The 14,998-nt window shown below is 41.3% G+C and overlaps 1 protein-coding gene across 2 annotated transcripts; it reads left to right on the top strand.

The window, feature by feature from the left end:
- Positions 916–13,958, top strand: LOC8071691 (mRNA-capping enzyme). 2 transcript variants are annotated; one of them, XM_021461314.1, is made up of 19 exons: positions 916–1,163; positions 1,815–2,003; positions 2,459–2,591; positions 2,736–2,887; positions 4,256–4,339; positions 4,414–4,476; positions 7,322–7,492; positions 8,611–8,748; positions 8,821–9,030; positions 9,179–9,292; positions 9,850–9,899; positions 10,277–10,436; positions 10,520–10,642; positions 11,388–11,516; positions 11,616–11,714; positions 12,306–12,395; positions 12,497–12,581; positions 12,777–12,907; positions 13,350–13,958. In XM_021461314.1, the coding sequence occupies exons 2-19, from the start codon at positions 1,866–1,868 to the stop codon at positions 13,488–13,490; spliced, it is 2,211 nt and encodes a 736-aa protein (XP_021316989.1). In that variant the 5' UTR covers positions 916–1,163; positions 1,815–1,865; the 3' UTR covers positions 13,491–13,958. The 2 variants fall into 2 exon arrangements, with proteins under 2 accessions (XP_021316989.1, XP_002449367.1); XM_002449322.2 differs by lacking the exon at positions 7,322–7,492 and having other exon boundaries at positions 917–1,163.

Consider the following 14,998-nt stretch of genomic DNA (forward strand, 5'->3'; position numbering starts at 1 on the left):
TTACTGTGGAGCGATGTGGCTTAAATAAAATAAAACAGCTGATGTGGTTTGAAACGAAAGTCAAAAGAAAAAAAATATTTTGTCTGACTTGAAATATGTTTGATATCCGACATTCAAATTCACCCGGTTTCTCAAACTCCAGCGTGCGAGCACTTCGGCCTTGTTTAGTTATGAAAAGTGAAAAGATTTCGGTACTATAGCACTTTCGTTTGTTTGTGACAAATATTATCCAATCATGGACTAACTAGGATCAAAAGATTCGTCTCGTGATTTACAGCTAAACTGTGTAATTAGTTTTTGTTTTCGTCTATGTTTAATGTTTCATGCATATGTCATAAGATTCGATGTGACGGAGAATCTTAAAAACTTTTTGATTTTCAGGGTGAACTGAGGCCGTGTTTACTTCCTGAGCGAAAAAATTTCGCGCCACTGTAGCACTTTTGTTTGTTTGTGAAAATTATTGTCCAATCATGGACTAATTAGGCTCAAAAGATTCGTCTCGTAAATTTCGACCAAACTGTATAATTAGTTTCTATTTTTATCTATATTTAATACTCCATGTATGCGTCTAAAGATTCGATGTGACGGAGAATCTTGAAAAATTTTGTGTTTTTGGGTGGAAGTAAAAGCCTTCATTCTGGACCTCGGGAGCGTGACCATGTTTTTTTTCCTTTTTAAAAAAGAGAGAAAATTTGTGTGATACCAAAAAGCGCGGCTGTCACCTGGTCTGCCTATGCCCATGCACCGCCTTCTGTTGGAAACTCCTTTTTCCTGTCGCTGCCGTCATCATTCCCTCGACCTGGACCCACTGGCGCCCCGTAGGATCCACGCCACGTGGAGGGCGCACGGGCGCACGTGGTGCACCGAGTCCATCTGGGCATCTCATAAATCCCCCGCCCTCTCCTGACCACGAGCCCTCTCGACTGGAGACTGCTGTTCCCCTCGACCCGATTCGGTTCCGACCCCATGGCGGCTCCCAAACCCTAACCCGCAGATCCCTCCCCCTTTCCCTGCCTCATCTCCGAACGCCCCCTCGCCTCGCCACCGGTCGTCGTCTCCCGCCGCCGTGCCCGTCGGCGCGGCGTCAAGGGTCCGCTCCGCTGCACCCCGCGGGCGCGGGGAGAAAGGGGGCGGGCCTCGGCGACCTCCCCCCGCTGCGCGAGGTAGAGTCCCGTCCATCCCGCTGTGTTTTTTTTATTACCCGAAGAGAGGTAGTGGTTCCGGTTGCTCAGCGCGCCGAGGATTCTTGGACTGGGTACGGCGCGGCTCCGGGCGTGCACGGGCGTGGAGAATTGGGCGCGTGCTCGCGAACCCTAGCTGGTTCCGGGTGTGTGCTTCTCGCGGCGGCTCGCTTTGCTTGGCATGCGTTGTTTCAGCTAATTTTTGTTTCTCTACCCGCTTCTAATGATTGCCTGGGACACCTATACTTGGCGTTCTCCATACTTGTGGGTATTCACACAAGTGTTGACCGACACGTGCTGTCCTCGCGCTAATTCTTCGAATGCATGCCAGTTTATTTGCTTATGGTAGCTTGGGATATCTCTAATACTCATTCTTTCCCCACATAAGTGTCTGAGAAGACCATTTTCTTGTCGCACTAATTCTTCGAATGCATGCCAGTTTATTTGCTTCTGGTAGCTTGGGATATCTCTAATGCTCATTATTTCTTCTCCACATAAGTTTCTGAGTACACATTTTCTCCCCGCACTAGTTCTTTGAATGCATGCCAAGTTTATTTGCTTCTTGTAGCTAGGGACATCTCTAATACGCATTTTTTCTCCACATAAGTGCCTGAGTACACCATTTTCTGTCAGGTGCAAATCCAACCGAACTGATTGCAGAATATATGAAGTAGTGGGTGTTGCATGACCTTCTCTATGGATATGGATTTGAACGCATCGCCTGTGCCTGACGATGATGAGCAGCAGCCTTATGATGAGCCAGTGGAGGTTGATTATGCTCAGGAGGGGCATGTTGAATCTGCTGTCGCAACATTGCGCCGGGTACGCAACTATCTTCATTGGTGTTGGTGTTCATTCCATGTACTGTGCCCTTGGCATATCTGTTCTGGGATCTTACTAATGCTTGCTGATTAGTTACGATAATGGTTTTTAGTACCCACGTTTACTTTTGCTGGGTTGACATTATTAGCTGAAGGAAATGACCTCCAAAGTGAGGGAATCTCTTAACTATATATATCTTAAAATAAAGTTATCTTAATGTGCACCACGACCATAGTTGTTGTAGAACCATGGTGTTGAAGTTCAATATGTTTCCTTGTTGAAGGGTGATTTACTTTGGCTGCCTTTATGTTGCATACATGCTGCATGCATAGTTTATCTATGTGCCAGAAGGGCCTTGCGGCTTTTTAAACAGTTCATTTTAGTTTTTTTTTCTAGCCTGCAAGCTTGGTTCGATGCTAACCATACCTTCTATGTGATCTTGCTGTTTTTGACAGGAGCGTGAAGAGAGACGCAAGAAACTAAAGAGAGAGCAGCAGGATGATGGGTCAAGGCTACATTCCCAGCAGATTAGGAATGATTATGCCCCTCAACCCAAAAGGCATAGTCGCTTTAAAGAGGCACCTCAGGGTACGAAGTATTGGGCAATTTTCTGAATAGTTTGGGTTATTGATACATTCCACCTTGTGTCCCCCCTGCTTATTCATTATTCTTGTTTTCCACTATTCTTTTTCCTATTTGGATTCTATATATAATATCTTGGTGTGGTTTCAGGCTGGTTGGACTGTCCTGCATTTGGGGAGCCAATAGATAAAATCATACCATCTAAAGTTCCTCTTGATGAAACATTCAATGAGTCAGTGCCTCCTGGGAAGCGATACTCCTCAAAGCAACTAGTTAACAAACAAAGAAAAGCTGGCCGCGAAGTAAGTATTGCTTGCTTGTTCTTGTGGACCTACTGTAATCCCTCCTACTACTATACTAATTATCATGTGAAGGTAGTCTCGTTTTCTATTTAACATTTGTTGTATACAGAAATTTGGTTCATTGACATCATTCTGCCCCTAGAAATGAGCTCTTTTCTTGTCTACAACCCTAGTCTTCTGAAAAGAAGGGGTGTTAGGCGGCATTTATTTCCTAATCAGCACTGGGTGGGCTAGATGGTCATGTATGCTAGATGGGAGGGTGGTTCTTAGTTGTCTGGTACCACATAGGTGTATTAGGAACCCATCTTTTTGGAGCAATGTGCAACTGCCTTCTTTTTTTTGTCTTCTCTTGTGTATTCTCATGCCAGCAGCGCGCAGCAAATCATCCTTCCATTTCCTTGTCTTCGCCCTACAATGATATTTCTCCTGCACAGTTATACCATCTTTGCATGCTCTGAGATCCTTCCAAATGTTTGCCGTCATCACCTTTGATGCCCCAGAATAGCAAAAGAAGGCAAAAGGGTGAATTCATCTGTATTAACATAAACCAGAACAATTAGTTCTTTGTGCGTGCACTCCAGTGTTATGTTCTCCAGTTGATTTTGAACCAGTGTTTTAATGCGCTGGCCTAGTTGCTACCTAGGTGAGAAAGCGCTAAGCCAAAAGAAGGGAGGGAGGGACTGCACACTTCAGAAGAAATAAATACAATGAGGGGAACCAGCAGGCAGCTCGCTCTCCGCATTTCCCATCCTCGCTGGCTCCAGTCCAGTTACCAGCCGATCTCTCCGTCCGCTTAGGGGTGTGCAGGTTACAGAGCTCCGTAGGTGCTTGTGGACAGTGGGGCTCATCACTCTTGCTGTGCTTTGTTATGCTTGGTTGTGGGTTTTTGGTGGTGTCGAGGATTGGGAGGCAGCATCCAGTGGATGGCATAGATAGCTAGGGCATATGAGGTGACGGTGGAGGGTATGGGCGCCCTGGGTATGGCTTTAGTTGATTATTAGTCGCTGATTGCTCGTGGTTATGGCTCATCAGGGCTCCTATTTTGTCCTGATATTCTACGATCATCCCCTTTGCCGAAACACCCCTGCATAAGTAGCGGCATGTATTCCATATGCACATAGATGGCAAATCACTTAGGCTTGTGGTATCAGTAGGTGGGGTTTGTGGAATTCCGTATAGAGTTAAAATATTGTTTCATCATCGTTTTTCTTTATTATGCCATTTATTATGTGCGATTTGTATGCATCAGTGCTCACCTAAATGCTAAAATTGGTCACACATCGTTTAGCCAAATATTGTGCAAAATGGCCATTTAATTAGGCTGACAGAACATACATTCTGTATTGACTTTTAGTTTTCCCATTTCAGATAGGTCTGGTGATTGATTTGACAAATACCACCCGGTATTATTCACCAGCAGAATGGACGAGGCAAGGTACTAAGTATGCGAAGGTGAGATCACTTAGCTTAAATGCTTTCTTGTTTCTCATGTACCTTTTTCTTAACTAACAAAGTTTTTGGTTTAGATTGCATGCAAGGGGAGAGATGCTGTACCTGACAATGAATCTGTTAATAAGTTTGTCTATGAGGTACAATCATGCATACCTCTGCAAAAGCATTATATTTGACTCTGGATATTATACGTCTATATGAGCCACTGTCAATAGTTTTGTTTCCTGTTCCAACCCTGGGCACCATTGCTTATGCTCCAAGTTATTTTATTTATTCTACCTACCTTATTGTGGATGCTTGGCTTGGCAATATGAGTGATGCAAGAAGCATATCGTCAAGGATAAGGTGTGCTTATCTGAATCTTAGAGGATAGTTGGAGTGGAAATTGTTAGGTGGTGGCTTGTTGGTTAAGTTTGCTGATCGTTAGGAGATTTGTTGGTTTTGGTTTACTAGAGGTTGTTTGTTGTAATGGACCAAACCTTTATATTTATAAAGAGTTGCCGATCAGGCATATCCAGCACAAACTAATCCAATCCAGTTAGGGATGAAACCGGATCGGATACAAACAGATATTACAGATATTGAATACGGATAGTTGTTTCTTTCCGAGATTTGGAGTCAAATACGGATAGTGTCAGCAGTCGTGAAGCTAGAGCAAATTATAGAGTGGTGCTCTTGCCTTGTGGGTGCAGAGACTTTGCTATACATGTTGCATATATGGCGTGCGTTTGCGAGGGTGGCTTAGGGTAGCTCGGCCTGCCCCCTAGGCCCAGGCCAGGGAAGCCTAGTCTGAGTTGCTGCAAGTGGCCATGTTTGTGGCAAGGGCCTGTTTCAGCCAGGTCCAACTTCGCTGGTGTTTGTGGGTGGGTTAGCAGCCTGGCTGGCTAGCCAACTAACTCCAGCTACCAAACTCATACTGTGTTTGCTTCTCCAAAACTGAGCCAGGCTGAACATGAGCATGAGCAATACAACAAACTCCAACTACGAAACATCATTGGCCATTTCAAACGTACATGATGCACACAAATTTGTGCCCAGCTACAACATCAGTTTTGGGCCTCAGTTACAACATCATAGGCTATTGAAATTCACTAATTTCAGCATACAATACTCAATCTGAAAGCTAGAAAAGCAGCATCTGCTGCATCCCTAGTTTTGAAACCCTGATACAAGTTACTGTCCCCATCATCAAGAGCCAGACAAAGTTGTATCCAGTTAGAGTAGACACCAGGGTGCCTACCTCGGTATAGAACATACCAGGTCACCATGGAACAGCTGCAGGGCCTACTTATTTGTAGGACAAGTGCAACAAGAATTAGATACATACATTAGCATGGCCAGCAAAAGCACAAATACAGATATGGCTATAGGAAGGAAGATGTTCATCCTAGCAATAATTTGCTTGGGCTCAATGATGCCTTGTTGATTTGGAAACACTTTGGTTTCCATGGCATCTTCATCACAGCCCATGTACTCTAAGAAAGAGGCTACTGCCTCTTCCTTTGTTGGAAACCCCTGATAGCTGTTCCTCTTAAAACCAGCAACCTGTGCATTGCAGTCAGCCCAGTGTGCATACACTCCAGGCTTGTAGCCCTTGTACACAACATACCAAGTCATGTTCCTTCAAAAAAACCCGAACATCAATTTAGATTTCAATTCTGCTAGTCTTTGAAATGGAACTGAATAAGCCTCAGTCATAAAGAACCAAATTGAAACAACTATGACTGCGGCATTGAAGAACTTCAGTTTGGTTTGAACCAAATGGAAGTTCTTCCATGCCGCAACCATATGGTGCTTCATTACTACTAAATGTGACATCATAGGCAACAAAAGAACCACTTAGCTGGGGCCTCAGACATTTATGTTTTTTGCACAAATTTTACTTAAAACAATCATCCCTGGTGGCAACTTTCTTGATTCTAAAGAACTGTTTCATGATTACCATGGGGTCATGAGACACTCCATCCTCAGCCATCAGGTGATAAGTCCAAGTCCTGTTGCATTGGGGATGGATGTATCCCATGGCCTGATGATACCCATGAACTGATGAAATCCATACAAACCAGCAGCAAATATAGATGTGTAGCCACCTCAGATTGTTAAAAATTATGCCAGCCATGGCATCTGGAGGACCATAAACTTCTTGCCCTTATCTTGAGTCATGGACCCAATTGTTGCAAAGTAAAGTTTATGGTTCCTTCAGATGTGATGAATGACACTAGAAAAACAGGAAACCCATATCATACATTTTTGTCATCATAGGCCAAGAAGAAACCAAAAAGCCTCAGAGTACACAGAAAACATGAAAGACAAAACCAGTGTAGACAGAAAACAGTGTAGACAGAATTCAAGCATGAAATAAACAGCAGCCAACAGAGGCTGCTAAAAGTATGTTACAATTACTAGTTCTGCCCAATTAAGTAAGGGCTCAAATGCTGCCCACACTCCCAACTAAACTGAACCACCAAAAGGTTAGGTGTTAGTACAGCCACGCTGCACAAAAGCCTAACAAGTACCCTGTACTCCAAAAGAAGGGGAGAGAGGGGGGGGGGGGGGGTGGAGGAACTATACATCTCAACAGTCAACCCCCTCCTGGACATGCACCCATTGATGTTGTCCAACTACATGAAGTAGTGCTTGGCTAGGTAATTCCTAAGCCATAAGGTCCTATGTGCACCACTCATTAGCACAAAGCCCCTAGCTTGTGCCTTGTTGTCCAGGAGGTAGCCATAGGCAACCAGCAGTGCGTCCTCACTGTACCCCTCCATCTCCATCACTGCCTGGTACAAGTTATCCTCCACATAAGCAGCACCAGTCTCCCTGAGAGCATTGGCCACATTATTGACTGCGTCAGACATGTTGGTCAACATAAGCATCTCATCCTCACTGAAATTCCTCTTCCTCTTTCCACAGACAGTAGAAGCAGGCACAAAAGTGGTTTTGCTGCCCTCACGGAGTATCTCAGTTTGCTTACTGCTGTAGGTCATGGGAGGGGGCTCAACCTTGGTCCGCCGCGCGCCGCGAGCGACCGAGCGCCGCGAGCGACCGAGCTCCAAAGAAACGAACCCTAGCGGCGTTTCCCAGGGCCAGGCGGAGACGGCGGTTTTGGCTGCCGGAAGCCAGGCTTCAGAATGGGCCAGGGAGACAAACACGGTAAGTTGCAGCCCAAAGGCGCAGCCGAGCCGCTGGGCCGCCCCCGCAAACGCACCCATGGTGAAATTTTAGAAAAAACCATTGTTTTCTCAAAATTTGGGTGGTGCATTTGCACCCACTAGCTACAAGCTAGCTTCGCCCCTGAGTGTCAGATGTGTCGGATATTGATATCTTATGTCATAATGTATCAGAAATCCAACTTTGAGTATTCGGATACGGTACGGATCCTAGATCTCTGGATTCATATATATGGATTATCGAAGTAGGGTTTAAACCCTTTTGGATCGGACGGATATCGGGAATGTCCGTCCTGTTTCCGTCCCTAAATCCACGTAATCGCACTTAGTTGCTGCTGTGAGCCTATTGTCGACGGCGAACACGTTGCATCTCTTGCTATTCTGTTCTCATCTGCTAGCCCCTAGGCCTATTGTTTATGGCATTGTTGTCACCCATCAGGTTTGTGTGATGTTTTAGATTTTACGCTTTTACCTTTTCTATGTTCTGCTAGACTGCTACATGCTTATTATATTGCTAATTGTTGGGTAAGTAATTTGTTTTCTTGAGTAAAAAGACAATTTGGTTTTGACTACTGAAATACATGCACAGCAACAGCTGGGAGGAGCTGCTACTGTCCTCTAGAGGCAGGCTTTGTTGTAACTGCTGCGGTAGTAGTAGAATCAGCAGAAGCAGTGAAGGAGCAAAATTTGTTTTGTGTATGTACTATCTGGAACATAGTTGTTGCTAGCTGTATGTATAAGATGTACTAGCACTGCAGCAGGTCGATTACTGTAGCAACGGACCTAAGTGCATATGGGTACTACCTCATGTACATGTAACCTGTGCGAGTTTAAATGAAGGGACAATCTGCAGTGGTTCCTCTCCTTTCATCTTTTTCCTAACCATACCCCGTTAGGGCTATCACTAATTTCAAAGGGGCCTGCACCTTTTTGCATTTTCATTTTCTTGGATTCTCTAACAAATTGATTTGGATACTTCTTATCCGTAACCTGGTCATTTTCTTTTTGCTTGAAGCATCTTGGGTGTAAATGGTATAAATAATTTCCCAACAAATTTAAGAAAAGCTCATCTTTGTTAACAAATTTTGTTGGTTCTTTCAGGCAATGATGTTCCTTGATCGACAAAAACAATCAAAGAATCCTAAATATATTCTGGTTCACTGTACCCATGGCCATAATCGTACGGGTTTCATGATTATTCATTACCTTATGCGCACACACGTCTCTTGTGTTGCTGAGGTAGGGATACTAGACCCCAAATGATATTTGATTGATTATATTCTTCAGTATTATGTGACTGTTTTTTTCTAGGCGATAAATATATTTGCTCAAAGGCGGCCACCTGGCATATACAAGAGGGACTATATTGAAGCACTGTATTCATTTTACCATGAGGTCCCTGAGAATATGATGCTAGCATGCCCTCCAACACCAGAATGGAAGAGACCAGATGATCTCGATTTAAATGGTGAAGCTAAGCAGGATGATGATGATGACAATGGTGATCCTGAACCACTGCGTGTAAGTGTTTTCTTCAAAATTGATAGGAAATTATCAGATCTACTTATTCATGAGATAGAGTTAACTATTGCCTGTGCCCTTGGTATCACCTCACATATGGTTTCATTGCTAAGCAATGCTATGTTTTGACACCACAATATGTTTGCAGAATGAATCAGAGGATAAAATAATCACCAACGACGATGTGTTAGGGGACGAAGTGCCATATGACCAGCAAGAAGCTTTGCGTGTCCTATGTTATCGGTTGCTTGAAATGCCCCTTGTAAGTAGGCTATTTCTACTTCTACCCAATATATTATGTATTAATTTCGTATATGCTTTACAATGAAAACATGGACTATGATAATTGATAACCTTTTGTAGAATGTAGTTTAATACCTCTGAACCCATCTTCAGTAACTATTTCATTTCTGGGAGCATAACTTAAAAGTTAGCATGGAGCACATGCTTGAATATTTCATGTCATGGAATGCAGGCTGAGAATGTGAGAGTTTGACATTCCGGTCTGGCAAAATACTTGTGCTAGATTACAAGGTGGTACATTAACAATGTATTTTTTTGACATAATTCATCTGGAATCTTGAGTCTTGACAAGTTAATAAGGCTCAGAAATGACATTTTGGAAATGCTTGGAACTAATAGAATTTTGTCATGATTAAACTAGTTTCAGTCTATAGATATATCATATTTTGTCTATTGTTCTATGCACTACTTTTGAGTTGGATTGGTTTGTAACATAAATTTCTGCAAGTTTATGCTTGTTGCTCTCAAACGGGCCTTTTTATTTAGAGTGCCCTGATCATCTTTATTTGTTTATAGGTAAGGGGGCATTCACAATTTCCTGGATCACATCCAGTTTCTCTTAACAGGTGAGTAACATCAACCAGTAACTCAAATTTCTACATTTTTTGTGCATTATGATATTTTTTTGTTCCTATGTTATATAAAGGACATGATAGAAAATCTTGTAAGGAACCATTAGTACATGCTAATTTTTATATAAAGTTTTAAAAAAGCGTAGGGGTTAGGCAGATGGATGCATTAAATAAGCATTAGAAGTGTTGCAGGTCTTTTTGCATCATGCAGGGTTTTCTTAGAATTCTTTCACACTTGTTATGAGTTCCTTGTAATCCAATGCTGATATTTTGCTTCAAAATTTCTATTCTCAGAGCATTAGAAGTGTTGGTTCTTTTTGTGTATATATCCTTTTTTTTATCTAATAATGCATTCGTTTTGCTTTGTTCAGTGAAAATCTACAACTACTTAGGCAGCGATACTACTTTGCTACATGGAAAGCTGATGGAACACGATATATGATGCTTATAATGAGAGATGGTTGTTTCTTGATTGATCGGAATTTTTGCTTCAGAAGGGTTCAGATGCGCTTTCCCCATAAGAGCCTTGAAGTAAGGTTCCAATTTTGCTGGAGAAACAATCATAGAGCATGCCTCTTATTGCAAAACCTTAATCTTATTTCTTTGCTATGAAGGGTCTGCATGATATGACCTTGATTGATGGAGAGATGATTATAGACACGGTACCAGATTCAGGCTTGAAGAGAAGGTACTTGGCATATGATCTTATGGCACTTGGTGCAGTGTCCAAAACTAAGGTAATATGCTGTGGAATATATACTTCCTTTGTTCCAAATTATAAGATGTTTTGGCTTTCCTAGATACACTGTAGTGTATATTTTAATACATAGCAAAAATCTATGTATCTAAAAAAACTTAAAACGTCTTATAATTTGGAATAAAGGGAGTAACATTTTGTTATTTACTTATTCCTGACTTACTCCCTCCGTCCCAAAATAACTGTTGTTTTTGCTTCCCCAGAAATAACTTTGATTCAATATATATTCAAAATATTAATATTTATGGTACATAATTAGTATCATTGGAAAGATTTTTGAATCTAGTTTTTTAACTAATTTATTTGGAGATACAAATGTTGCACGTATTTTCTATAAATCCAGTCAAACTTGTGACACGGAAACCTAAAACGACAGTTATTTTGGGACGGATGGAGTACTCCTTTATCCATGAAACTTTGGCGCCCTTAGTAAAGAAAAGAGATGTAGTAAGCATCCTTTCTGAATTATTTCTTGGTACCTGCACTCTATGTCCACCCATCAATATTTTGCTCATCATCGCCATAATCATGTTTGCTTAGTCTGGTTAGCAGACCGGCCTACAAGGTTCATGTTGCCACACGATTAGTGAACTGTAGTTGAGGGTGTATTTATTTTTTTCTGCTGTAATCTATATGTGATCTCCAAGCTCTATTGTACCATAGGGTGATAAACACACATTTTTATGGCTTGGGATTATCTTTAATTATGGAAATTGTGGATGCAGTTGCCATTTTCTGAAAGGTGGAAAATGCTGGAAGATGAAATAATACGGCCACGTTATCATGAGAAAAAGCAATTTGAGAGTGGTGCTAAGAGCAATCCGTTGTACAAATATGACATGGAATTATTTTCGGTATCGGATTCTAGGATTCCTTATGAATTATGATGTTCAACTCATGAGTCCTGCAGAGTTAATTTTCCTTTTTTTTTGTTTATTATATGACATTACCAGGTTAGGAGAAAGGATTTTTGGCTGCTCTCAACAGTAAAAAAGGTTCTTAAGGAGTTCATTCCATCGCTTTGCCATGATGCTGATGGCCTTATATTTCAGGTAAGATTCTTTTTTCTGTTTGTTTATTATGACATGAAGTTGGTAAGACGTGTCTGCTTTATATGGCCTTCATGTATGGAGCAATTTGTCGTATTTCGAGCAAGAAGAGAAATGGTTAAAGTAGTCTAATATATCTTTATTTGGCTGTAATGTAACTAGTAAATGTGATGATTCTGGTCTACTTGGTTTTTGTGTGCAACTGGACGAATTTGTATGGTTTTGGGAATAGATCATATTATTATTGTAGGAATGGGCTTGAATAATGGTCACTTTTTAGTGCTGTTTGTATTTTCAACTGTTTACAATTGGTTTCAACTGAAGTTCTTATTTTTTTTAGTGTAATATATAATGGTTAAAGTAGTCTAATATATCTTTTTAGTGTTTCCTACTTGTGAAGACTTAGAACATTTTGTTGTGGATGTGTAATTTTAAACAGTGCCTCACTCATATTTGGTCCCCGTATGAGTGAGGATCATGTTGAGGACCACCCTCTCTCTTTAATACGAGACGCAGCTCTCCTGCGTTTTAAAAAAAAGTTATTTACATGTAAATTTTGCTTTTACTTGGCTTATGCTTCAATTGTTCTTGCAGGGCTGGGATGATCCATATGTAACTCGTACTCATGAAGGTCTTCTGAAGTGGAAGTACCCTGAGATGAATTCTGTGGACTTCCTTTTTGAGGTCTTATGCCCATTTTTAACTATTTTGTTTTAAATGGATTAGTCATCGTGAAGATACTATTTTGAAATTTGGCTTTTGTTTTGTATATCTGACTATTGCAGCTTACAAATGATAATCGTCAATTGGTTTTCCTTTATGAGAGAGGAAAAAAGAAACTTATGGATGGTGCTCGGATAGCATTTACTGGTAACATGCATTTCATTTTCATGATGACCTCGTTCATTGTGTAGTCAGCTTATTTGTCTCTTAGAGTGCTGAAATAATATTCTTCAACAAATTTTAAAAATATTTAGGAGTATTATCTTTTGATGACATGTTTCTATTCTTCTGCCCTACTATTCTATTTATTGTATATTTATTGCTGTTCTTAAACTTATACAGATGATGTAGATCCATCCTCTGTCGCTGGGAGGATTGTTGAGTGCTCCTGGAATAAGGAAGAACAGTGTTGGGCCTGTATGCGTATTAGATCTGATAAATCGACTCCAAATGACATCAACACATACCGGAAGGCTAGTTCTTATATACTTTCTATTGTACTTCATCTGTTAATTTATTTTCTTTTAAGAATATTGCTGTATGTAAATATCGTCTTGATCTTTGTTTGAAATTTTAAATGTACTCATTTGAAATGGTCTTTGCTATTAGGGTAAAATCATTTTCCAAAATACAGTTGGCCTGTCACATTGGATCATAGTCTGTTTGCATGGCTAGTTCTCCTTACGAGTTGCATTTTATGCCTTCATCTTTTAGGATCCTGCTCTCTAAGACGTTCACTTCAGCAATTCTCAAAGTGTCAATTAAAACAGCCTTGTTCTGTTCACAGTTGAGCATCATTGTTTTTGTGGGTGGTTGAGCATCATATTTTGCCCACTGTTGGAATAAGTACTCTATATTTGGGTGGGAAAGTGAAACCACTACAGTATTCTTACAGTTTATTTGCATGGTATGCAGGTGATGAGGAGTATTACAGATAACATTACCGAGGAAAAGCTTCTCGAAGAGATTGATGAGATAAGGCGCCTCCCAATGTATGCCGATAGGATGCATGCTCATACGAAGATGGCACAACAGCGGCGAAGATTGCCACCATAGTGCTAGTCTCGTTGCTATAGTGCTGGGGCGCTCTCCTACCGCCTCTAGCCAGCGGCTGGCTTCTGTAGCTGTGTAATTAGTAGAGGTTTCAGTAGCCCTCCTATGATGATTGCTGGCTGGGTCTGGCCAGCCAACTAATTCTTTGCACCTCATTTGTGTCTTCTCCCTGCCCTCCCAACCACCCACCTGTATAGGCGTCGCCGCAGAGTAGTTTCCCTGTAAATTGTGTATTCTATGTTCTCCCATATTCTCCCCTATGGTTTTATTTTTCATGGGTGTAGAATAGCGTTTAACAAGAGGCTGGTGTTGTAGGTACATTAGTGTATTTGTTTACCATCTCTCGGTGTTGCCTTGTGCTAGAATAAATGTAGGGTGCACTGGGTTGCCATCTGTTGCCGATGGTCGTGTGGTTCCTCTGGCCATATGGCTGCAAAATATGGGTTATTTACATCTTTTGTTTTGTGCGCACCTGATCTGATCTTTTGCTTAACGAAGAAATCTTTTTTTTTGGTAAAAAAAGAGAATGTGTTAATGGTACCACCCTCTGATGGTTCTTTTTCGTTCACATGGTTAGATGATGTGAGGCGTGGTACATGTTTTTCCTCAAAAGTATCCGTTGCTTTGAGACGATTTAACCAGCATGTTAGAATGTATGTAGGAGTGAGAACCCTGGGATAAATCATGGTCCTGGTGAGAATGTTGGGATAAGTCCTGGTCCTGTTCTCGATTTCTATGTCTGCTGGAATTCGTATTCATAGGCCTTGTTCAGTTTTTGGAACTGTAGCACTTTCGTTTGTTTGTGATAAATATTGTCCAATCATATACTACTAGCTAGAGTCAAAAGATTCGTCTCGTGATTTACAGTGTGTGATTAGTTTTTGTTTTTGTCTATATTTAATGCTTCATGCATGTATCGTAAGATTCGATGTGACAGGGAATTTTGAAAACTTTTTGGATTTCGGGGTGAACTAAACAAGGCCATAGTTAATATGACTTTTATTTCTATTTGTTTTTAGTAGATCTGGAAACAGGGCGAAAATGACATTTTTTTTTCATGTTCTCCATTTCCCTCCCTTTCGATATACTCCCTCCGGTTTCCTAAATAATGTCAACATGAGGAGCCTATACTTTCTTTAGAAAATTATCTAAAGAATGTGGCTGGAGCCTTGGAACCTGAGGAGCCTATACTTTCTGCCTACACCCCATGGATCCGTTTGTTGTCAGCCCTAAATATATGATTGTTGGTAGTCGTAGCTGGCACATCATGGTACGAAGGGATTTGGGGCTTTATTTCTTGAATGCCAGTCAGAGTTGGGCCTATTCGGTAGAGCTCTTTAAATTGCTTCAGGGCTAAATCTTGGAGAAGCTTCTACTAGATAGTTTTTAGCACGAAGTGATTTTATGCTTATTGTGTGAAGTGATTCTTGGAAACTAATTAGGCGCCGTTCAGTTACCATATTTCCAGCCTGGTTTGGTCAAAAATAGTTCCAGCGCTATTCAAAATCCTG

This window comes from Sorghum bicolor, chromosome 5 (assembly GCF_000003195.3).
Source record: "Sorghum bicolor cultivar BTx623 chromosome 5, Sorghum_bicolor_NCBIv3, whole genome shotgun sequence".
Lineage (NCBI taxonomy): Eukaryota > Viridiplantae > Streptophyta > Magnoliopsida > Poales > Poaceae > Sorghum > Sorghum bicolor.